Source organism: Thalassophryne amazonica, chromosome 13 (genome assembly GCF_902500255.1).
Source record: "Thalassophryne amazonica chromosome 13, fThaAma1.1, whole genome shotgun sequence".
In the NCBI taxonomy this organism is placed as follows: Eukaryota; Metazoa; Chordata; class Actinopteri; order Batrachoidiformes; family Batrachoididae; genus Thalassophryne; species Thalassophryne amazonica.
This window is the reverse complement of record NC_047115.1, coordinates 85,895,220-85,920,991: the sequence shown is the minus strand read 5'-3', so window position 1 is coordinate 85,920,991 and position 25,772 is coordinate 85,895,220. Positions and strand designations below refer to the sequence as shown.

The 25,772-nt window shown below is 43.0% G+C and overlaps 1 protein-coding gene across 1 annotated transcript in view; it reads right to left on the bottom strand.

The window, feature by feature from the left end:
* Positions 1-25,772, bottom strand: part of shtn1 (shootin 1) — a 244,496-nt gene that overhangs the window by 193,451 nt on the left and 25,273 nt on the right. The window contains exon 3 of the mRNA XM_034184229.1: positions 23,489-23,549. Coding sequence (XP_034040120.1) covers positions 23,489-23,549 — 61 coding nt within the window. The remainder of the gene's footprint in view (positions 1-23,488; positions 23,550-25,772) is intronic.

The window sequence follows — 25,772 nt, the reverse complement described above, 5'->3', positions numbered from 1 at the left end:
ACAAGAGCCAAATTTATTCAGATGAAAATCCACACAACTGTCATGCTTACAAACTATTTCCTCCATCTTTTGACATGTGCTGCATCAATTCAAATCTGCCTTCTTGGGTGCACTGGTGGCCTGTGGGCAAAGCATGCACCATACACCACAATTTGGAGCCTGCAACATGTACACGGTTCAATTCTTGAGTGTGCCCACTTGTGTTGCATGTCTCTTCTTCTCCACATCTCCTGTCACGCTCTACCGCACTGTCAAATAATGGCACAAACAGCAAGAGAAAAATAGATGTCTTCACTAAAGTGGTGAAAGAAAAGCATTCATCCTGTTACAAAATAATTTTAAAAAGATTGCATGATAGGCCAAAACATCGAAAACAGATTTGTACTGCTGAGAAAGAAATTCCTGCCAAAAGCTGGTGAAGCAGCTCTAACTTTCAATGCCATTGATTTTTGTGTGTCTAAAAAAAGGCAACATAGCAAACAATAAAACAAAACTAAATTCTTACAAACCATACAATGCAAACAAACCATAACAATTCTGCAAACCTCTCAGGTAAGGTAGCTTAGTGGCATCTTTACTAATAGCTTGTGGTGTCCCGATTAAGTTTTTTTTTGTTTGTTTGTTATTTGCCCCAAATCCTGATCCAAGCCATTTAATATGTACTAACTCATGATCTAGTACTTGGATTTCCTCAACTCTGCAATGCATTAATAAAAAAGTACAACCCCAATTATAATGAAGTTGCGGTTGTGTAAAATGTAAATAAAAACAGAATACAATAATTTGCAAATCATCTTCAACCTAAATTCAACTGAATACACCACAAACACAAGATATTTAATGTTCAAACTGATAAACTTTATTGTTTTTGTAAAAATATTTGTCATTTTGAAATGGATGCCTGCAACACATTTCAAAAAAGCTGGGACAGGGGCTGGGAAAGTTGACGAATGCTCAAAGAACACCTTTTTGGAGCATTCCACAGGTGAAAAGGTTAATTGGAAACAGTTGACTGTCATGATTGGGTATAAAAGGAGCATCTCCAAAAGCACAGCCATTCACAAGCAAAGATGGGACGAGGATCACCACTTTGTGAACAACTGCGTGAAAAAATAGTCCAACAGTTTAAGAACAATATTTCTCAACGTTCAACTGCAAGGAATTTAGGGATTCCATCATCTACAGCCCATAATATAATCAGAAGATTCAGTGAATCTGGAGAAGTTTCTACACATAAGCGGCAAGGCCCAAAACCAACATTGAATGCTTGTGACCTTCGATCCCTCAGGCGGCACTGCATTAAAAACCGACATCACTGTGTAAAGGATCTTACGACGTGGACTCAGGAACACTTCAGACCACTGTCAGTTAACATAGTCCGTCGCTACATCTACAAGTGCAAGTTAAAACTCTACCATGCAAAGCAAAAACCATACATCAACAATATCCAGAAATGCCGCCGCCTTCTCTGCGCCTGAGCTCATTTGAAATGGACAGACACAAAATGAAAATGTGTGCTGTGGTCTGCTGAGTCCACATTAAAAATTGTTTTTGGAAATTATGGACGTCATCTCCTCCGGACAAAAGAGGAAAAAGACCATCCAGATTGTTACCAGCGCAAAGTTCTAAAGCTAGCATCTGTGATGATATCGGGATATGTTAGTGCCCATGGCATGGGCAACTTACACATCTGTGATGGCACCATCAATGCTGAAAGGTACATCCAGGTTTTGGAGCAACACATGCTGCCATCCAAGCAATGTCTTTTTCAGGGACATCCCTGCTTATTTCAGCAAGACAATGCCAAGCCACATTCTGCATGTGTTACAACAGCAGGGCTTCATATTAAAAGAGTGCGGGTACTCGACTGGCCTGCCTGCAGTCCAGACCTGTCACCCATTGAAAATGTGTGGCACATTATGAGGGGTAAAATACGACAACGGAGACCGGACTGTTGAACAACTGAAGTTGTACATCAAAAAAGAATGGGAAAGAATTCCACTACAAAGCTTCAACAATTAGTGTCCTCAGTTCCCAAACGCTTATTGAGTGTTGTTAGAAGCAAAGGTGACGTAACACAGTGGTAAACATACTACTGTCCCAACTTTTTTGAATTGTGTTGCAGGCATTCATTTCAAAATGAGCAAATAATTGCACAAAAACAATAAAGTTTATCAGTTTGAACATGAAATATCTTGTCTTTGTGGTGTATTCAATTGAATATAGGTTGAAGAGGATTTGCAATGTCCCAACTTCATTGGAATTGGGGTTGTTTGGCTTTACTTATAATGATAGTTATTTTTACAAAATAAATCCAGGTGAACCCCATTAACTCAAGTGAGTTGGGGTCCACAAAATTGGACCGCAAGTTATCTGAAACCGTGAGTTAATGAGGTTAACTAAAAAACTTAAAATCAGCTTACCTTGCCATATTACAATAGTTTCGAACACTTGAAACCTGATCCCTTTCTGGATGGTGAATATTTCTTCATCTGGAGTGGGTTTGGGATCTTCTTTTACTCCTTGGGCTCCTGCACTTAGGCAATGAGAGCTTTGTCAGTGCGGACAATTCTGGACAATGATTTCTTCATCTGGAGTTGGTTCGGGTTCTTCTTCTTGTCCGGGCTTGTCGGGGTGTTGAGTGTAGAAGTCGGCCAGGAGGGCTGGGTCCAGGATGAAGCTCCTCTTCACCCAGGAGCGCTCTTCGGGTCCGTAACCATCCCAGTCCACCAGATACTGAAACCCCAGGCCCTTTCGACGGACGTCCAGGAGCCTGCAAACCGTCCATGCAGGCTCCCCGTCGATGATCCGGGCAGGAGGCGGCGCCAGTCCGGGGGTGCAGAGGGTTGAGGTGTGGTGTGGTTTAATCCTGGAAACATGGAACACTGGATGGATCCGCAGTGAAGCTGGCAGCTGCAGCTTCACTGCGGCCGGGCTGAGGACTTTGAGGATCTTAAACGGTCCGATGAAGCGGTCCTTCAGCTTGGGGGAGTCCACTTGCAGGGGAATGTCCTTGGTTGAAAGCCATACCTGCTGCCCGGACTGGTATGCAGGGGCCGGGGAACGCCGGCGGTCTGCATGGGCCTTGGCCCTCACCTGGGCCTTTAGCAGGGCAGAGCGGGCCGTGCACCACACCCGACGGCATCTCCGTAGGTGGGCCTGGACTGAGGGCACACCGACCTCTCCCTCCACAATCGGGAACAATGGGGGCTGGTACCCCAAGCACACTTCAAATGGGGAGAGGCCGGTAGTAGAGGACACTTGGCTGTTATGAGCGTACTCAATCCAGGCCAGATGGTTGCTCCAGGCTGTCGGGTGTGCGGAGGTCATGCAGCGGAGGGCCTGCTCCAGTTCCTGGTTCGCCCGCTCTGCCTGTCCGTTTGTTTGGGGATGGTACCCGGACGAGAGGCTCACGGTGGCCCCCAGTTCCCTGCAGAAACTCCTCCAGACTTGTGAGGAGAACTGAGGACCACGGTCTGAGACAATGTCGTTCGGGATCCCATGCAGACGTACGACATGGTGGACCAAGAGGTCTGCTGTGTCCTGGGCTGTTGGGAGCTTCGGGAGGGCCACGAAGTGGGCCGCCTTGGAGAACCGGTCCACTATCGTGGGGATGGTCATCATGCTCTGGGACGGCGGGAGGCCCGTGACGAAGTCCAGGCCGATGTGGGACCAGGGGCGATGAGGCACAGGCAACGGCTGGAGGAGTCCTTGTCCTTTTCTATGATCTGCCTTGCCCCTGGCGCAGGTGGTACAGGCCTGGACATATTCCCGGACGTTGGCTTCCACTGACGCCCACCAGATGCGCTGCAGGACCACTGCCACGGTTCTACGCACCCCTGGGTGGCAGGAGAGCTTAGAACTGTGACAGAAGTCCAGGACTGCAGCCCTGGCCTCTGGTGGGACGTACAGTTTGTCCTTTGGTCCAGTTCCCGGGTCCGGGTTCCGTGCCAGGGCCTCCCGGACAGTCTTCTCCACGTCCCAGGTGAGGGTGGCCACGACAGTGGACTCGGGTATAATGGTGTTTGGTGGATCTGACAGCTCTGTCCCGACTTCCTCCTCGTGCACCCGGGACAGTGCATCGGACCGTTGGTTCTTGGTCCCAGGGCGGTATGTGATCAGGAAGTCAAAACGACCGAAGAACAGTGACCAGACGCTCCGGATGTATTCCAGGTTCCGATGGTCCGTGAAAACCGTAAATGGTACCGCAGCTCCTTCCAACAGGTGTCTCCACTCCTCAAGGGCCTCTTTCACTGCCAGGAGTTCCCGATTGCCGACGTCATAGTTCCTCTCAGCCGGGGTCAACCTGCGGGAAAAATAGGCATAAGGGTGGAGGACCTTATCGGACTCCCTGCTCTGGGACAGCACGGCTCCTATCCCTGAGTCAGAGGCATCCACTTCAACTATGAACTGGCTGTTAGGATCGGGCTGCACCAGTTCTGGTGCAGTCGAGAACCGGCGTTTCAACTCCCTAAACGCAGCTTCGCACTGATCCGACCAGATGAAGGGGACTTTAGTGGAGGTTAGGGCCGTCAGGGGGCTAACCACCTGGCTATAGCCCTTTATGAACCTCCGATAGAAATTTGCAAAGCCGAGAAACTGCTGCAGTTTCCTACGGCTTGTTGGTTGGGGCCAATCTCTCACCGCCGCAACCTTGGCTGGATCAGGGGCGACGGAGTTGGAGGAGATTATGAACCCCAGGAAGGACAAAGAAGTGCGGTGGGACTCACACTTCTCGCCCTTCACAAACAGCCGGTTCTCCAATAACCGCTGCAGGACCTGACATACATGGGTCTCAGGATCCGGGGAGAAGATGAGAATATCGTCCAGGTATACAAAGACGAACCGATGCAGGAAGTCTCACAAGACGTCATTTACCAAGGCTTGGAACGTCGCGGGCGCATTTGTGGGGCCGGACGGCATGACCAGGTACTCAAAGTGACCTAACGGGGTGTTGAATGCCGTCTTCCACTCGTCTCCCTTCCGGATCCGAACCAGGTGATATGCATTTCTAAGATCCAACTTTGTGAAGATTTGGGCTCCATGCAAGGGCGTGAACACTGAATCTAACAGAGGTAACGGGTATCGGTTGCGAACCGTGATTTCGTTCAGCCCTCCGTAGTCAATGCATGGACGGAGTCTGCCATCTTTCTTGCCCACAAAAAAGAAACCAGCACCCATCGGGGAGGTGGAGTTCTGGATCAGCCCGGCAGCTAAAGAGTCCCGGATGTAGGTCTCCATTGATTCGCGCTTAGAACGTGAGAGGTTGTACAGCCTGCTGGATGGGTACTCAACGCCCGGGATCAAATCAATGGCACAATCGTACGGACGGTGCGGGGGTAGCGTGAGTGCCAGATCTTTGCTGAAAACATCAGTGAGATCGTGGTACTCAGCTGGCGCCACCGCCAGATTCCCTTCCGACCCCGTGTCTACCAGTGCTAGGGCGTGAAGGGTTACATCTCCACTCAGGATCGTAACTGGGATTCATGCAGATTTACGTGCACTTCCCAAGTGCGTGTTGTGACCCACCCTTAGCCCAGTCTCTAAGGGCGAGTGTTGTTGTTTTGACCGTTTGGGGCAGTTTTTCTGCATGTGCTCGGTTGAGCTGCAGTGAAAACACTCCCCACGGGCCGGCCTCCTTTGTCTGTGATCTGATTTTCTTTTGGCCCTGCTCGTTTCCATAGCAACGTCAGCAGGGGGAGCTGTCGTCACGTGGAGTGCTCTGGCTGTGAAGCATGGGGAAGGCGGCGCCTTTTCAGACCCGGAAGGAAGAGGGACGGCTCGTGCCTGATCACACCCTTCGTCTCGCTCCTGTCGACGTTCTTCTATTCGGTTGTCTAACCGTATTACCAGGTCGATAAGCCCGTCCAAATCCCGCGGCTCATCCTTTGCCACCAGGTGCTCCTTAAGGACCAGAGACAGTCCATTTACAAAGGCAACGCGGAGCGCTCCAGCATTCCAGCCAGCTCTCGCTGCCGCGACGCGGAAGTCAACTGCATACTCGGCTGCACTCCGACGCCCCTGTCTTATCGACAGCAGCACACTTGAAGCAGTCTCGCCTCTATTAGGGTGATCGAACACCAGTCTGAACTCCCTCACAAACTCAGTGTATGCTGATAGAAGCCGTGAGTTCTGTTCCCAGAGTGCCGTAGCCCAGGCGTGTGCCTCACCTCAAAGCAAATTCATGACATAAGCCACCCGGCTGGAGTCCGACGCGTACATAACGGGACGTTGTGCAAAGACGAGCGAACACTGCATTAAGAAGTCGGCGCACGTCTCGACACAACCTCCGTACGGTTCCGGAGGGCTTATGTATGCTTCAGGGGATGGGGGGGGGGGGGGGGGTTCGTTGAACAACCACTGGAGGTTCTGTATTCTGCAACAGGTCAGCAGGAGGAGGTGCCGCAGCCGCGCCCTGTGAGCGCACTTCCACCTGCGCGGTGAGAGCCTCCATCCTACAACTGAGTATAATGTTCTGCTCGGTCACTAAATCCAACCGAGCAGTGAAGGCGGTTAAGGCGCCTGTGCACCTTGCGTCTCCATTGATTGTTCAATCAATGGTTTGTGCCCCTCGGGGTCCATGACGTTTGGCCGAGAAATCCTGTTGTGAAAGTGAAATGACACGGACCCACAACAGGGGGCGTAAATGAACGGACAATGGAAATGCCAAAATATAACAATTTAATGTTGTGAAATGTGCACAACAGAATACAGATGCTGCTTTTAAGTACAGTCGATTATATCATAGATGGCGTGTGGGCAGGCTCGAGGATAGGAGACGCCCGGCCAGAGAAGAGCCGGGCCCCACACGACCTCCACCACCAACGGAGACCTGCAACACACCGGAGCAGCCAAGTCCTGAGTCCCCAGGTGGCCACTGCCTCCAGCTATCAGATCTGGTACTGCTGGCAGGAAGAGCAAACAGGTTATGGTGGGTGTGTGAACACCCAGTAAGCAGTCAGCAAAGAGTCACAATTCCTTCCTGAGGAAATAATCCACCACTCCCAGAAATAGGAACGCTGAGAACGTGCAATACCAATAGTACACTTAAGGTTCAGGAAAGTGAGGAGCAGGAAACGCCAACTCCCTCCAACCTCCACAAAACCCAGCTCCAAGCTGTCGGGTAAGCTGATTTCTCGGCATTCACAGTGGAATGTGCTGAAAAAGTGCTGATGTCCACCTCTTCCGCAATTTCTTGGAGAGTCACACGACGGTCACAGCGTTCACTTTGGAAATGATCTGGTCATTTCAGCATGTTGATGGCCACCCGGAGCACAGCTCGCTCTCCACCATTGTGCGGCAGTCTTTAAACCAGTTGTACCACTCCTTAATCTGTGTGATACCCATAGGATCGTCACTGAAAGCCGTCTGAATAATCCGAATGGTTTAAACCAGGCTGTCACCCAGTTTCTGGCAAAATTTGATGCAGTCGCGCTGCTCCAGTTGTTCCGCAATTTCCTTGCAAAGAAAAAACGACGAGAGACACCACCCATCCTCACACAAAGGCTGCTTACAAGCAAATGATGCAACCGACAGGCGTGAAACAAATCACTCATGCGCACGAAGGTTCAAGGTTTGCTCATGCAAACACACGATTCAAATCCATCAGGTTTTTGAAAAAAATAAAAAGGTCGGATACTTTTCTAACAGACCTCGTATACAAAAATAGCAGCAGCCTACTCCAGTACCAACTCCATCAGTTGATCATCAAAATCTGTACCAACAAAATAATTTCACTCCACTTAAGAGATGCAGTAATTGTTAACATTTTTTGTTGTTGTTGTTGTTGTTTGTAAAGAGAACAGATCAGAATGCAGGAACCACAGTGGAATTTCTCTGGTGACAACTGAGGGAAGATCCTCGCACATCCTGAACAATAGGCTCAAATGGTCTGAGGTCCCCCCCAAAACTTAAGCTGACTTCAGACCATCCAGAAACACAATAGGAATGATCTTTACCATGCGCCAATTGCAAGAAAAATGGCGCAAGCAAAGTAAGCCTTTGTACCATCCAAATTCCAATTAAGTTGGGACGCTGTGTAAAATGTAAATAAAAACAGAATACAATGATTTGCAAATCCTCTTCAACCTATATTAAATTGAATGCACCACAAAGACAAGATATTTAATGTTAAAACTGATAAACTTTATTGGTTTTGTGCAAATATTTGCTCATTTTGAAATGGATGCCTGCAACACATTTCAAAAAAGCTGGGACAGTGGTATGTTTACCACTGTGTTACATCACCTTTCCTTCTAACAACACTCAATAAGCATTTGGGAACTGAGGACACTAATTGTTGAAGCTTTGTAGGTGGAATTCTTTCCCATTCTTGCTTGATGTACGACTTCAGTTGGTCAACAATCCAGGGTCTCCATTGCCGTATTTTGCGCTTCATAATGCGCCACACATTTTCAATGGCCGACAGGTCTGGACTGCAGGCAGGCCAGTCTAGTACCCGCACTCTTTTACTACGAAGCCACGCTGTTGTAACATGTGCAGAATGTGGCTTGGCACGGTCTTGCTGAAATAAGCAGGGACGTCCCTGAAAAAGACGTTGCTTGGATTGCAGCATGTGTTGCTCTAAAACCTGGATGTACCTTTCAGCATTGATGGTGCCATCATAGATGTGTAAGCTGCCCATGCCATGGGCACTAACACACGCCAAATACCATCACAGATGCTGAATTTTGAACGTTGCGCTGGTAACAATCTGGATGGTCTTTTTCCTCTTTTGTCTGGAGGACACGACATCCATGATTTCCAAAAACAATTTGAAAGGTGGACTCAATAGACCAAAGCACACTTTTCCACTTTGCGTCTGTCCATTTCAAATGAGCTCGGGCCCAGAGAAGGCAGTGGCGCTTCTGTATGTTGTTGATGTATGGCTTTCGCTCTCCATGGTAGAGTTTTAACTTGCAATTGTAGATGCAGCGACGAACTGTGTTAACTGAAAATGTTTTTCTGAAGTGTTCCCGAGCCCACGCAGTAAGATCCTTTACACAATGTCTGTTTTTAATGCAGTGCCACCTGAGGGATCGAAGGTCACAGGCATTCAGTGTTGGTTTTCGGCCTTGTCGCTTACGTGTACAAAGTTCTCCAGATTCTCTGAATCTTCTGATTATATTATGGACTGTAGATGATGGAATCCCTAAATTCCTTGCAATTGAAAATTCAAAAAAATTGTTCTTAAACTGTTGGACTATTTTTTCACACAGTTGTTCACAAAGTGGTGATCCTCGCCCCATCTTGGCTTGTGAATGGCTGAGCCTTTTGGGGATGCTCCTTTTATACCCAATCATGACACTCACCTGTTTCCAATTAACATGTTCACCTGTGGAATGTTCCAAACAGGTGTTCTTTGAGCATTCATCAACTTTCCAAGTCTTTTGTTGCCCCTGCCCCAGCTTTTTTGAAATGTGTTGCAGGCATCTATTTCAAAATGGGCAGATATTTGCACAAAAACAAATATTTTGACTTTGTGGTGTATTCAAGTGAATATACATTGAAGAAGATTTGCAAATCATTGTATTCTGTTTTTATATACATTTCACACAACGTCCCAACTTCACTGGAATTAGGGTTGTACATGGCTTTCATTGACTTCTCGAAGGCCTTCGACTGTGTCTGGAAAATTTCATTTTGAATTCTGCGACTCCTCTATGATGACAGGGTTGCCACAGTCACGATCAACCGAGGCATTCAAAGTGATGTCAGGAGTGAAGTAAGGTTTGCATCATCGTGCCCACTCTGTTTACCATCTTCATCAGGACCATTCTTCACATCATCAAGCATGACGTATCACCAGGCATCAAAATCATCTACAGAATGGATGGCAAAAGTAAAAGTAAGCACAGAATATCGACACGCAGCCTCATGAAGTTCCAGTATGCAGATGACAACAGCGTGTTTAGACACATCCAGATTTCTTTTTTTTCCATGCGATCAACTGGAACTCAGCCCGCGATCAATGCGACTGGGTCGATGGTAATCAACTGGCTAGGCACACCAACTCTAGTCTACAGCAATGGCATTCATTGTGTGCGTTGTGTTTCTGCACTCATTAATAAAGTTTGAATCAAAACATTTTTGTGTCATTGTTTGAAAGGCCAATCTCCGGGTCACACGGTACAGCAGCCAAAAGCTTCTGTTGGACGTGCCCAGACGTGTTGAGTGGGAGCAGTCAGGGACCAGTTTGAATAAGAAAGCTGCCTGGGCAAACATTTAAGGGCCTTTCACATCGGAGGCGTCAGCGCGATGTATCAAAGCTTCCCAACGCGTCGTGACATCAGACACTTCACTTCAAAAGCGGCAAGGGGGCGGAGATTGCTACATCCCACTCTGTCTGCTTCCACAACCTGAAAGAAGCTGAGCGATCGCCATGTTGAATTTGCGTCACCTGAACCACAAAAAAGCTTTAAAAAACAGCAGTAGAACAATTCTCCCATCACCCTGCTGGGAGAAGCTTTTTTTCAGCTACTTTTCGGAGTGACGCCGACGGAGGGAGGACTGATGACTTGGTGGGATATCGTTCAAACCGTGACAGTGGGCTGACCCGCATGGAGAAGCCGGCCTTCAGGCATCATCACTGGGCAGAACGAGGCAGGCAGCCGGGGGGATGGAGCAAACCCACTCAGTCCAAAATCTCCCACTTTTTGGATATATGCGAAGTCCCAGTTTGCCCAACGGAGTTTAGTTCTGCAGCTTTATCGAGGTGAGAATAATGTAAAAAAAAAAACGTGACATTTACTGCATTGCTGGAAAGGTTTAATGACCAGCTAGCGTTAGCTTAGCCTTTTAGCACAGTTGATCTGAGTGAACACTTTAATTTGTAAACGGTTCAGTTTTTTATTTATTTTTATTTTTTATTTTTACCAAATAAAGCTACAGCTTTTTTCGGAGACCATAAAAGCTCAACTTTAAATAACTGTTTTTTTCAGGTGTTTTTTTCTGTAGTTTTTTCCCGATATATATATATATATATATATATATATATATATATATATATATATATATATATATATATATACTTTAGTGTTTCTTTATATTTTAAGAAATATTTTTCATTTGTCCCAATCAGGAACATTTGCTGTGCAGACAACCTAAGTACAGATGCACTTCAAAAACCTCCAATGATGAGCTGAACACCATGAAGTCCAGTCAGAAGAAAACATCTCTGCTCCTCAAAATAGGAGAAAAGTGTCTTCAACAACAACAGCAGAGGTCAAAGCTGCAGAAGAGACCTTTATCTGGTCCCGAGAATCCAGCATAACATCACCTGCTTCTAAATAAAAGGCTCTTTAAACAGCAACTATATTTATAACAGCAACTATAACAGCAACTTCATATTTTAGAAATGACTCTGTCCTGATCACAACATTAAAGGCAATCACAAATTTTGATGAAATTACAAGTTGAAATGACTAAATTAAAAAAAAATTAACCATGAGGTTTATGTCACAGAAATCCTACTTTACAATCACACTGCAGTCATTCTTATATTATCTCCTGTTGCATTTATAATAAACATTTGTATTTATTTACAGTTTCTGTTTTTCTGGTTGAAATGAGATATGAATAATCTACCAGACTTAAAAAAAATGTACAAATTTCCATGTTATTTTATTTGTCTAAAAATAAATCTCCAAGGTTACAGGTGGTTTTAATTTACAGATGAAGAAAGGTTTCTAAAGAACCTTTTATTTATTTATTTAGCTATTTTAATTACAAGTGTTCTAAACTTTTTTTGAACAGTAATCAGAAATTTTGAGGTAAAAAAAACATTTGCAAGAGTTTTTCTTCAGAAAACTGCTCTATAAATGAGCAGTCCTGTGGCACGTTTCGGTTTTTTACAGATCAGTGGTTTCTGCCACTAGTCTTCCATGTTTTGGCCCGACGCGTCGTTCCTACTGGACAGCGTGAAGCTACGTCACAGCTCAGAGCGTCCAAAGTTGGACTGGGTTGAACTTTGACCGCGTCAGCCTGTCGACAAGCGGCAATGCGTGCTCCCCGTCAGAAGTGTCGCTTTAGCTCGGCTTTTGACGCAATGCTTCTGAGCCTCTAATGGTGCATTTACACATAAGCAAGATGCGTTACGAATGTCATTTTTCTGTCATTCGTGACACATTCCTGACATTCTTAAGGTGACTTAACACATCTGAATAGGTTTCTTAACAGTGCGTGTTGGTGCGTGATATTCTTGATATTCGTGGAGCATGTTTTTGCCTGTCAAAAAATCTTCACCACCCTCATTTCGTCTCACGTCGTGGAGGTCGCAACTGAGCGTACTGATCCGTCTTGATAAGTAGTGATCCTTAATTTGATTTGATTTTGATTTGATTTGATCGTTTATTTAGTCCCCATGGGGGCAATTCAGGTGCAGTCAGCAGCAAAAATTGCATTCATAAAACCACATCATACAAGTTCATAAAAACACAGCAGAATAAATATACAAAACAAAAACCAAGAAGAATAAGGTGCAAGTCAGTGTAGACTTAAGTACAACAATGAGTCCTTAGGTGTTATTTAGGAGAGCAATGGCTGTGGGAATAAAAGAGTTTTTTAGTCTGTTGGTTCTGCATCTCGGCATTACCAGGCGTCTGCCTGAGGGCAGAAACTTAAATTGTGAGTGCAGAGGGTGTGCAGAATCTGCCATAATTTTCTTGGCTTTTGACACAATGCTTGTTTTAAAAAGGTCCATGATGTCCGTGCACTGAGTTCCCATAATTTTACCACATTCCTTAACACAGACTCCACAAAGCAACTGTAGAACATTTTCATGAAGACACCATCTACGTTGTAATTCCTAAGTTTTCGCAGAAAGTGCATTCTTTGATGCGCCTTACTGCACACTGCATTAACCTGCAATTCAAAAGATAATTTATTGTCAATTTGCGTGCCCAGATACTTATAATTCTCAACAACATCTATGGACTTCCCATCAATGGACATTTGATTCAGAACAGGCGGTGTTTTCCTGAAATCAATGTGCATTTCTTTAGTTTTGTCCACATTTATATATAGAGAGGATGAATGGCACCACTCTAAAAAGTCCAGCAAGACCAAGCTATGATCTGTGGAGTCATCACTGTGCAGAAGGGACAGGATAACTGAATCATCTGCATATTTTATGATGTGATGATTATCATGTTGGCTTTGACAGAGATTAGTATAAAGAACAAACAACAAAGGAGATAAAATGCAGCCCTGAGGGACTCCAGTGGATGATACAACAGCATCGGAGAGAGTTTCATTAACTCTGACTCTCTGCGATCTGTTTGTTAAAAAGTCAATAATCCATAAAATTAGGCCAACATCAATGTTCATGTCTCTTAATCGCTCTGCCAATACATGTGGTTGTATGCAGTTAAAAACAGAGGAGAAATCAATAAACAACATCCGAATAAAGGTATTTGCACCTTCAAGATGCTGCAAAGCCAGATTAAGTAGAGTGGAGATCGCATCATCCACGCCCCTTCCAGATCTGTATGCGAACTGGAGTGGGTCTAACACTTCCTGTGTTTGTCTTAAAAGCTCCTCTTTCACAATTTTCTCAAAAGTCTTCATAACAAGAGATGTTAGTGCTATAGGCCTGTAATCGTTCGGTTCTTTAGGTGACTTGTTTTTTGGTATTGGAACAATTGTTGAGGATTAGAACGTAACAGCTTTTGTAGTGGTTCCTGTGATGGTTCTTGGAGCCCAAACTGTCACGCGTTATTACGAAGTGACACGGAAACTGTCAAGTTTTGACACGACTTGTAACGCGGCGTCACATCTCACTGCGCCACGACGAATCAGTTTTCTGTTACGTGCGCACAATTAAACTCGGCTCCACAGCGTTCAGTTTGATGCAGTATGCCGAAGAGGAACAGTGACGTGAAGTCGGCCAAGTGTCGTTCCACAGTTCCTGCTGAAGCTCCTCAGGACGGTCCTGCAGGTGTTCCACCTGCTGTTGTAACCGATGAGCGGGAGAACGAGTCTGAGCCAGAGGAACCAGAGGAGGGAGAGGAGACTCACGTGCAGCCAGACATCTCTGTACCTCCTCCAGTCCGGTGGAGGAAGAAGCGTGCCCACAACTAAACCCTGCTGCACCGCATTCAGTTTGATTGCTGACACCAAGTCGGCTAAAAGTCTCATTTCAGTGCTCTTCAGCGCGCTCCTGCAGGTGTTCCACTTGCTGCATTTGCCTGATGTTTGGGAAAACGGGCGAAACGAGAGCCGCATGAAGCCACACATCTGGCTCTGTCTGTCTCCTCCTCTCTGCCCCACTCCATGGCACAGAGCCCAACTACGCATGCAGTCACAAAGTTCTTTTGAAAAACTGGAGCGATCTAGCAACGGTTGGATGAATATGGGTGTTAGTGTGGAGACAATTCACCTCATTTACAATGTGACAGAACTTAACGTTGTGCTGTTACACGTAATAGCGCCCAACAACGCGGAACATTATTCTTGACCGTGCGTAATGGTTCCTGATAATTCTCCAGCAACATGTGCCATTAATCGTAACGCGTGGTAACAGCTTGCAACAGTTCCTGAGGACACCTGACGCCTCTGCCCCGAATCATCACATTCGTGATCAGCGGCCAAGAGTGTGTACTTTGTGGCATTTGTGACTTGTCGTCATTATGTGTAAACGCACATAAAAAGCAACGCGTCTCATTGAAAATAATGCTTTTTAGACCGATTCATGACGCCTCTGACGCGTCTGACGCCTCCAGTGTGAAAGGCCCATTAGGCTGGGAGATCTATTTTTCCTGCCAGTGCAGGAGGAGCTTATATTTCAGTTGTTCTGATAGAAAAAAAGCTTTTAAAACAAGACATTATGTTAATCTAATTGAAAAGGTTGGTAAGGTTAGACCTTACTTGTGTGAAGCACATTGAGGCAACTTTGTTGTGATTTGGTGCTATATAAATTTAATAAATTGAATTGAAATTGAAAAGTTAAATTTTTGACTTGAAAAAGATTATTAAATAATAAATTAACCTATTACAAACAACTGACTTTTTCACTTCCAGCAATTCAATAAAAAGGTGATTTCAGTATGTGCCTTGAATGATATGGTAAATCTGTCTGGAGGAGGCAGTTCTTAAAAACTGAGTGGTCGCGCAAGAAGGAGACTAGTGAGGGAAGCCACCAAGACATTGGGCATTTCTAAAAGTATTCTGAATAAACAAAACTGCTTTGTTTGCATATATTTCTGACCATATATTAAAATGTGCACATACTAAAATACAGAGGTACCAACAACTTTATCTATGTGTGTAGATAGCTAGGAAGAAAGACGAGCCACAAAGGCCGCACTGTCAAGAGACTGACAAAAACACAAACACACACACATATACGAGGTATCTTATAAAACTAACCGGCAGTTTTATAAAAAAAAAAAAAACTATATGGATTTGAATGACATGCTACACCAATCATGCTTGAACCCTCGTGCGCATGCGTGAGTTTTTTCACGCGTGTCGGTGACGTCATTTCCCTGTGGGCAGGCTTTGAGTGAGCACTGGTCCAGCCCTCTCGGCTGAATTCCTTTGTTTGAGACGCTGCTCGAGACGGCGCGCGTTGCTTTATCAAACTTTTTTCAGGACCTCTGAGGGATATCCGAGTGGACACTATTTGAGAAATTCAGCTGGTTTTCGGTGAAAAGTTTAACGGCTGATGAGAGATTATGGGGTGTTTCTGTCGCTTTAAGGACTTCCCACAGAGAGTGGGACGTCGCGCAGCGCTCCCAGGCGACGTCGTCTGGCAGTTTCGAGCTGAAATCATCCTAATTTAAGGCTCTGTTGACCCAGGACGTCGTGAGAGAACAGAGAAGATTCAGAAGAGGCCGGCATGAGGAGTTTATGCGGACATTCCACTGTTAAAGGTCATTTTGTAATGAAAGAACGTGCGCGCAAATTCGCCGAGTCGTTTCCGTGACGACGCCACAAATCTGTGTGCGCCGCGACAGATAAAACACCTCCGTGTTGAAAACCATTTGTAAAATTCAGGCGGCTTTTGATGGCTTTCAACAAGTGAGTAACTGAGAAATTGTTTAACAGTTGGGCATGTTCCAACTTGTCCGTTAAGGTTTCCAACGGAGGTGTTTTTCCTGTCGCGACCCCCCGCGGTCGGGTGCGGCCCGACATGTGACTCTGCCCGCACGTTCTTTCATTACAAAATGACCTTTAACAGTGGAATGTCCGCATAAACTCCTCATGCCGACTTCTTCTGAAGGTTCTCTGTTCTCTGATGACTTACTGGGTGAACAGAGCCTGAAATGTGAAAGTTTTCAACTTGAAACAGCGAGATGACGCCGCCTCAGAGCGCAGATCGCCGTCAGGCGCCGTGGGTCGTCCTTAAAGCGACACTACCAGACCAAAAACTCTCATCAGCCGTTAAAATTTTCAACGAAAACCAGCTGAATTTATCGAATGGTGTCCACTCAGTTGTGCCTTACAGTTTTGAAAAAATTTTGATCAAACAAAGCAGCAGTCTCTGAGCCATTCCTAAACAATGAAAAAATCGACGAGAGGGTGGGCGACTCCTCACTCAAAGACTGCCCACAGGCGAATGACGTAACCGACAGGCGTGAAAAAACTCTCGCATGCCCACGAGGGTTCAAGCATGTCTGATGTAATCACACGTGATTCAAATCCATATGGTTTTTGAAAAAAATAATAAGGTCGGATACTTTTCTAATAGACCTCGTATATATATATATATATATATATATATGAGTGGGAATCTTCAGGCACCTCATGATTTGATTCCATTACAATTCAGAGGGCTGCAAATTGATTATAAAACAATTATTGATGCATTTTGATGCATTTCTTTTCTATACAGGATTTATTTTATCAGGATTATTTTTTAATCTTGGTACTTTCAAGTCAAAGTGCTTGTAATGATCTATAATGAATATATTTCTAATCCATTCTCTAACAGCAGCTGGCTGTCCCCCCGACCCCCACCCCAACCACCACCTGTTAAAACCGGCTGCGTAAGTGTGGATTCAGACAGATGTGTTTGGCATATTTCAACTCCAGCAAAATAAAAAGTCAGACTCCAGACTCACATCTACAGATTCTTCCTGCCTTTATGTGCACGTCATCGTGACACATGTGCACACTGGCTGTGCTGCCGTAATGCACTTTGTGCTTGTCTCAGAATAACTGAAACATAAGTGTGCAATGTGATAATGGTGAAACCTTGTGGCAAATGCTGATTTGCTGACACTCCAAACTGCAGAAAACATGTATTCTCATCGCACTCATTCCACTTTAGCTTCAGCATGACAAACTGCACGCATGTGCACTCCTACACAAGGCATTGCACAATGCATATGAATGAAAAATACTATTGGAGATCATTTTAGGTGCTCAGCCATAATACTCTGCAAATAATATATTTGGTCTATTGTTTGTCCTTTAGGAACCAACAGAATGAGTCTGCTTTCAGTGAAGACTTCAGCCGAACCGTCAACATGCTTAAAGAGGGTAATGGGTGATAATAAAAGCTAAGATTTTTAAAACAAACACTCTGTCAAGTATCTGTATAGTTTGTTTTTAAATGTTGAAGTTAAAAACTGTGTTCAGATATAGCCAGAAATTGTCACTAAACACTTCTTGTCCTGTGATGTGTCACATATTGTCCCAAAACAGTTAGATTATCTCTGGTTCTGCAGCAAGCACGCTGCAGTTGCACAGGCTATAACAAAGTTGTATGGCAAATGTACTTAAAAAGTACTTTACTGGTTCAAAAAATGGCTCGACTAAAAGTAGAAATACAGTTTTACATAATGAGTATAAAAAGTGTTTAACGGTGGCGAGCAGCCGTGCTCCTACACTCACAATTCATGTGCATAAAATTGATTATTGACATTTGTGAATCAATTCAAAATCATCTACGTTCACAAAATGATGCATCTCAGAAACATTTTTTTTTCTCCCACCCCTAATACATACTTACATATACACTTAACATATTTTCCGGAGTATAAGTCACATCGGAGTGTAAGTCACACCTGTTAAAAGAAATTCCTCTTGAAGAGGAAAAACATTAACATAAATCGCACAAAAGTGCACTGGAGCATAAGTGGCACCTTTTTCCCCAATTATCAGCTCTTTAATTTGGGATTTTTATAAATTGTTGAAGTGTACATTTTATTACTGGCATTTATTCTTTTATTATTAGAGTTTATTTTGTTAAGTGCTATGATCCCTGTGAAAGTCCTACATAAATAGTCATTCTAATTATTAGTAAAAACAAATGTGTGATTTTCAGTGTAAAAGTTGCACCGGAGTATAAGCTGCAGCACCTCCGAAACTAGTAAAAAAAAAAAAAAAAAAAACTGTAAAAGAAATTTGAACGAAGGGCAACGAAAACCTCCATTCTTCTGTGGTTCATTTTGCTGTCGTTCTTGATGTTTTTTAATCATTTGCTTAGTTTTGCAACGTTATTGTTTAGTTTGACTTCGTTCGACCAGCTGAATGTTTTCACACAGTGCAGAAGCCGGTTTGTGAGCGCTGCTGCTGCTGCGTTCATGTACTGTCGGAAATTACAGGGCAAACTCAGCCTGCTTGCTTGGATTTTTTTAATCTGGGTGGGGGGTCAGCTTCAATGGGCTCAGGTACCTTATATAAGACAGAATTAATCTATTGTGTGGATACACTTAATTATTTTGCCACAAGCAACTGCTGAATTTGAAACAACAAAAAAGTAATTTCCGACGGTACTTGAACGAAGCGGCAGCTCCTGCGTGCGCTTATTATTTTTTATTAAATATAGCAATATGAGTGTAGGAATGACAATCCAGCCCTTAGGTACATGTGGCAACAGGTAGATAATTCAAATGATTATATAAAGAGCTGTTCTGGAAGGCAGAATTCACATTGTGGATCAGCTGCAGCTGGTGGAAATAACTGCACATTGAGTCAATGCGCAGTGTTCACATGCACTGATCAATTTACTGCTCTGATATATTCAATCATCTTTACACTTATATTTATTCCCTGTTTTGACAGTTTTCTGTTATAAATCAATATATATGGCTTAGTAACGTGATACAGCAGTGACCACGGCACAACAGAGTTTTTTTTTTTTTAAATTGGAGCAAGATGGAGCATGCAGCGTGTCGACAGACAGTGAGGATTCTGATGCCGATCTCCACAGCTTCTGTTTGCAGTTTCTCAGGACTCAGGCACTATGAGCTGCATCTCAGCACCGAGTCCCGGAACTCAGAGGTGCAGACACACACTGCTTCAGCTGTAGCTCCAGGTGCGTTTCGTTTAAAGCGTCGAGATCGTTAGATTCAGTTTTGTTTAGTTCCTCTTTCGTCCCTTTTGCGCTCTTGCTTCGCAGGCTGTTCAGTGATAAGCTCGTTCGTCCACCTTTTCTCAACGAATTGTGACTTTTTAAAACTTTTTTCCCTTCGTCCCATCGTCCCATCGTTCTATCGTCGTGTGCCATGTAACTGGACCATTAGGCTGCAACATCGACTCACTTTTTAAAAACAGTTTGATTTTTTTTTCCTGATGCACTTTGCTGGTATTATGTTCAAATATCTTTATGGAGCATGTGTTTCAGATTGTTGTAGTATTTGCCACAGCCATCAGACGCGAAGGTTTAGGCAATAACTTTATCTTGTGGGTACTGATCACTGATCTATCTGGATGATGCTGACTTGAGTTGTCCATCTTGGCGTTGCTATCCTTACAGTAGTAAGTCACAAACTCATGACTGCTCCTCTCCCAAGATGTTGGAAAAAAATATTGTGCAAAGAGGTTTGATCAGTGGTGGGCACAGCTAACCAAAAGGATAGCTTCGATAACAGCTAATCAGCTAACTGAAAAGTTATCTTTTATAAAGCTAAACTGATAAATCGCCCAGAAATTTATTGGAAGCTACAGCTAACTGATAACTTTCAGTATTGTCTCCGGTTTGTTACATATGTTGCAGCAGTGAAGCAGCTGAGAGGTGTTAAACTCAACTCAAAAGGAGCCTGAAAACCAGGTTGCCACAGAAAAATCATTATTCCTTAACAGCATATAGCAGTCCCCCTGTGAGGCAGAAGACTTGGAAAATAAAGCTGTTTTTGACTTATGGTTTTGATTTATAAACAAAAAAAGCCATTTGCAAAGCCAAAAGTCAAGTTGTGATTAGACAACTGTCTGATATAACTGGGGTCAAAACCCACAGAACAATGCATCTACTGGTGCCAGACACCCAGACACCCAGACCCTAACCCATAACCCTTTGCACGCCAGAGAGTTGCTGCGGTTTAAACAGCACAGAGAGAATCCATGACAACAATTGTAAATGAACATTATACAACCAAAACGTACCTTTTTATTTCTTTTCATCAGCAGCAAGAGGCTGCAACAACTCTCTGGCGCGCAAAGGCTAATGGGATATCTCAATACTTATGGCAAACACTGCCATGAACACTACTGACCAGTAAATGGCAGTAGAGACTGTGAAAACTTGCCAAAACAAATATTCCAAATAAATAATATGTTTCTGCTACGTTTAATCTGCATGGAATTTAATCAACGCAAACCAAATTTCAGACAACTTACATATATATTACTCTGGAACAAAGACAACAAACAGTGTTGTAAAGGACAATAAGCACAATGTTAAAGAGTAAACAGGAAGCGTTTGCAGCTCACAGTGATTCCAATTGAAAATAATGGAGAAGCAACCTGAGCTTCATCTGGCATTTTTACTAGAGGTGGGCAAACATAAAAAATCTTAATTGCATTAACTCAATGACTTTCTGTGATTAATCATGATTAATCGCATGGTATATGTAAAACCCAAAAATGAATTCAAAAGCCGCTTAAAAGCAGTTTTATTTGAAAATGTAAATGAACATTGCTTAAATTTGAAAATGTAAATTTCAACTGAAACACACTAATGAAATCAAATATAAAACCACTGGAAGGTCATTTGTTATCCTGTTTCATATCAAAATAACAATATTCATGTCCATGACTAAATGTACTAAAACAAATACGTCACAATTGTACACATACCACAGTTTGATATGTGTACAACTGTGATGTGTTTGTTTTAGTATATTTAGATTTTGTTGTGATTTGGCACTTTATAAGCCGATTAAACTGAATTGAAATTGAACATTTTATTGAGTCTTAAAGTAAATAAATATGAATTTGGTCACTGGATCCTTAAACTTTGTACATAATGAACTCTACATGGTGAATCCTTGATCTCTGGACATAAATAGGAATAAACAAAATCTGTAGTTTTTTTCAAAAGCATTTCCTTTCAGACATTGGCATGAATGTGTTTCCATATATCTGAGCTGACCTTAGAGCTGCTGTGCTTCACTTCAAGATGTAATTTGAAAAGAAAATACAGCACGTTTCATTTTGGGAGGGAAAAAAAAAAACGTTTTAGTCGATTGTAGTTTCTTGTCTGTATTACATTTGGAAAGAGGTGTCATTTTATTTAAAGTGGCGATTCATTTTGAAGTTATTAATTCCGACCGGACTCTGTCTCAGCCGCACAGCGTTTCGAGCTGTGTGAACGGAACAGAGGACGATTCTCGTTTCTTGACAGCAACAAGACAAGAGTCCCAGTTAGTGACTTTAATCCACACAAAAGTGACTGACGATATTTTAATGGCTTTGCGAGGGGTTAAGAAGCGGCTTGCCGTTTCTGAAGAGCAGTGAATCAAAGAACCAACGAGCTACTGGATCGAAGCATTGCTTCAATGGTTCATGGTTTCAAAGTGGAGCCGCGCTGCAGAAATGGTTTATTACAGACCAAACCCTGAATATCCGACTTTATTTGTACGTCCGTATGACTCTGAAACTCGGAAAAATCCGCATAATTTACGGACTATAGGTTGACATGAAAACCACCGAAAAGCTGTGTTCACCGCTGGGACACGTTCGGCTATTCGAGATTATTCAAGATTTTTTTTTTACCGATGACGAACGATGCGTAAAAAAAATTTTAATCCGGGCCTGATCCTGTAGAACTTTGTACCGAAAATGTCCATTCAATAGTTCGGCGTCTTTCTGCATTTTGTTTTGTTGTGCATTGCATAGCCTATACTTTTCTCGATCCTCGTGTCGTTTTCTGTGTGAACTCAGCTATCAGCAGGAAGCAGCAGCATAAGCTCGCCCCCGACTGTGCTTTCAAAATAAAAGGCAACAAGCAACAGTCATAAGGCTAAAAAAAAAACAAAAAAAAAACAAAAAACGCAGCGTTAAGGGGAGGAACAAAATTGTCGGCGATAATGACCTCAATAATTAATGCAACGTTAGCGCGTTAACGTTGCCCAGCCCTAATTTTTACATAAAACAAACACAATAACAATGTCTATAAACCCAGAGAATATATTCACGAGAGTTTTAGGCACAATATACAAAGGGTTTAATGCTGTTGTCCAAGTGGAGCCTGATCAGAGCATCTCAAATGCATTTCTCCTGTTGTGAACTTACCCATAATACTGGCAGTGCAGAGGTATGTCCACACTAAAACCTTCAAAATTAGTGCAATACTTTAAAACTAGAACATATAGCTGATATTTTCACTTTATAATACTTCAGACGTGACGTTAATTTAAATAACATGTCCGAAATTAATTTGGTTATAATTTTAACTATAAATTAAAACCATATGCCTCTGGATGACTTGGGTGATATTGCTGGCAAGTTAGTATGGTGTCAAAAGAAATTATCTTTTTTTTTTCTTGTCTTCTGTGACCAGTGTTCTTCTGACTGCAGAGGATAGAGCAGTTTCTCCTGAAACCAGCTCTCCTTTGTTTGCAGAGAATAGAGCTGTACATCTGCTATAAAACATTTAACAGGTAAGCACTAAAATCTTTGATATCAGACTTAAATGTTTTTAACTGTTAAAGCTTTATTCACTACACCTGTAAAAATATGTTAGTGATCTAAAAATGATCGGACCAAAATTTATCGGAAGATAATTGGTCCGCTGATGGTTTTCAAACCTATCTGAAAAGCTAATCCGATAATGAAAACTTTAGCTTTGATAATTAGCGGTTAGCAGATTAGCAGAACTGTGCCCACCACTGGGTTTGATGTAGACTCTAGTGTTTTTTCGTCTCTGTGTTCCACACGGTGTCCTCACCTATTGGATATACTTTCGAGAAAAGAAGCCAAATCAGCTTTTTCAGTTGGTTTTTAATTAAATTGTGTTTACATTTTTAATATCAGGTTTGATGCCAGACATGAAATCTAAAAAAGAAGTTGATAGTCAGCTTCACTGAGATCACAAAATAAAAGCTTTAACTACTTTCGAATGTTGAATAATCATATTTAATTTGCTGTCTTTCCTGAGCACAACTTCACCCCTGGACAGCTTCAGGAGCACATCATGCACGACGGATTGTTTTGCCACTAAATTTCTTCTGATGAGGAACCCGAATCTCCTCTTCTTTGAATGAAACCTCATGACTCCAAAAGCCCCAAAGAGTCAACTGAAAAGAAGAGATAAACTTACCCTGTTGGAACTCGCTGAGCTTCTTGAGGGCCTCATCTCGCTCCTCCTCCAGCTGCTTGCACTGATGGGTCAACAGTGAGAGAGAGAGAGACAGAAAAGCTTTAACAACTGGCCACAACACGTTCATGATGTCACAGTGAAACTTGCACTGTCTGCTCTGGAGACAGGACAAAGTTAGTATCACTAGCCACATTTACTTGGGCACTTTATTGCTTATCTGACTGGATTCTATCCGATTGGTGAATCAGATTGTCCTGTTTACATGAAAGTGCCATAAAGTAATCCGCTTGCTGTGCCGGTTTACATGCACCGTGATTACCATCCGATTCAGTCAGTAGATCAATCCCATAATGCTTTGCGTTGTGACGTCTGCCATTTGTGACATACGCAAATGATGTCATATTAAGTTGTACCCGGAAGCCCGCCCGTATAAACAATGGATTTGTTAGCTGGAGATTGCTGTTATTCTTTGCACGTTTCTTTTGAAACTGCAGCATCAGAGGAACATCCTTCTTCTTCAGAACTTGTTCAGAAAGAGACGAGCGCGGCGGAATGTGTTTTTATGCAATGTGGTACAGAGCATGGTTACATCATGTTTTTTTGTAAAGCCGTATTGAAAGGGCCGATTGATTAAACACCTGATTTACGAGCTGATTTATGAAAATGAAGCCTTGGAGATCGGATGGAGCTTTGAGGAAAAGCATCTTCTCCCTCAAATAATGTAACTAATTGACGGGACACAGCCACATGCAGGTAGGTGATTTCTGAACGTCTTGTCGTTTTCATAGACCCACAATCAACAACATCGCATCTACCAGTTTTATGATCATTTTTTTTTCTGTGACTTTTATGTAGAGCCCACTATGAAATCTCACAAGATTTATTTTAAACAATGAACTATTTCAAAATATGACAATAAAGCAGTTTCATGAATAAATGAAACAAATCTTGTGTGCAAGGTCTTTTTACATTTCCTACTTACTTTACTCAACTAAAACAAGCTGTGATTGTTTTTAGATTTTGGAGCATCAGCTGCAAAAATGCCTGGAAACGCCCATGGGTGTCAATGTTTTGCGCCATTCAGACCTTTTTGAGAGCTCAATTCCTGCCAAAGGTACCTTTCAAACTTTTGTCATATCCACAATACCCTGTGCTATTTTCCCTGATTTATTCTTAAGGATATAATTACTCATTAAACATCAGAATTTTAAAAAACAAAACCATTTTCTGTTTTAGGGTATGAAAAACATTGAGGGAGAAGACGTACAACTACAAATAAGTGGTGACCCTGAATATCCATTTCTTCACTGGTTGCTGAAAGGCTACATAAATTCTACATATCTGACCCCAGAGGATAAATCTGTTAATGTGAACCTCAGCTCACTCTGTGTAGCAGCAGAAAACACTTTGGGGATTTTGGAGTCAAGGTGGAGGGTGCTGCTGAAGAGAAGTGATTTTCACTTCACCTTTTCACCAACTGTCATAGCAACCTGCTGTCCACTTCATAATTGTTGTCAGAATGAGAGGGACAACGCAAACAACAACTGGTTGGAGAGCTGGTCACTTTGATGGCATCTTTCCTCAGCCTGGACCACAAGTCTCAATGCAGAGGAGTTCCGGTGGTACCAGGACAAGGATGGCATTTAAGGAATACACATCTATTTACTTTACTCTCCAAAATAGTCATCTCCATTAACAAAATTTAAAAAATCTGACAAACATATTTTCTCCTTTTTTATTAAAGTGAATACAACTTTCTTCCATATACATATATAAAATAAAAAAACTGGCCGGACCACAAAAATCTGGTTAAAAATAAGATATAGTGCTAAAAACCTTTATTCTCTTACATCAGAGCTTGGCATTACTTCTTAAACTGGGATTACTGTGATGTCAAAACATAAAACCAAGTCCTACTACAGTTGGCTCTTTTTGTCAGCACAATAACATACTGCCAGGAAAAACTGGAAGAAACAAAACATCAGGATCAGTTTCTTATATTCAGTTTCTACACGTTGTGTAGGCTGTCGTCAAAGTTTTCACTGTTATTTTGATTATTCTGAGTGTGGAGATGTGGCAGGTTGTAACTTGGGTCGGGTGGTCAGGTGGCTCGCTATGATTGGTGGTGAAATAGTGGACTTAGTAGAGGACCCAGCTGAGACGTGTCACATCATTTAGGAGAGGTTAACTCACCTGTTCAAGAAACAACTTGGGATATGTGCCAAAATCTCTATGTGGGACAAACAGCCAGAAAATGACCACACCCTTTTTCATCCCGCACATC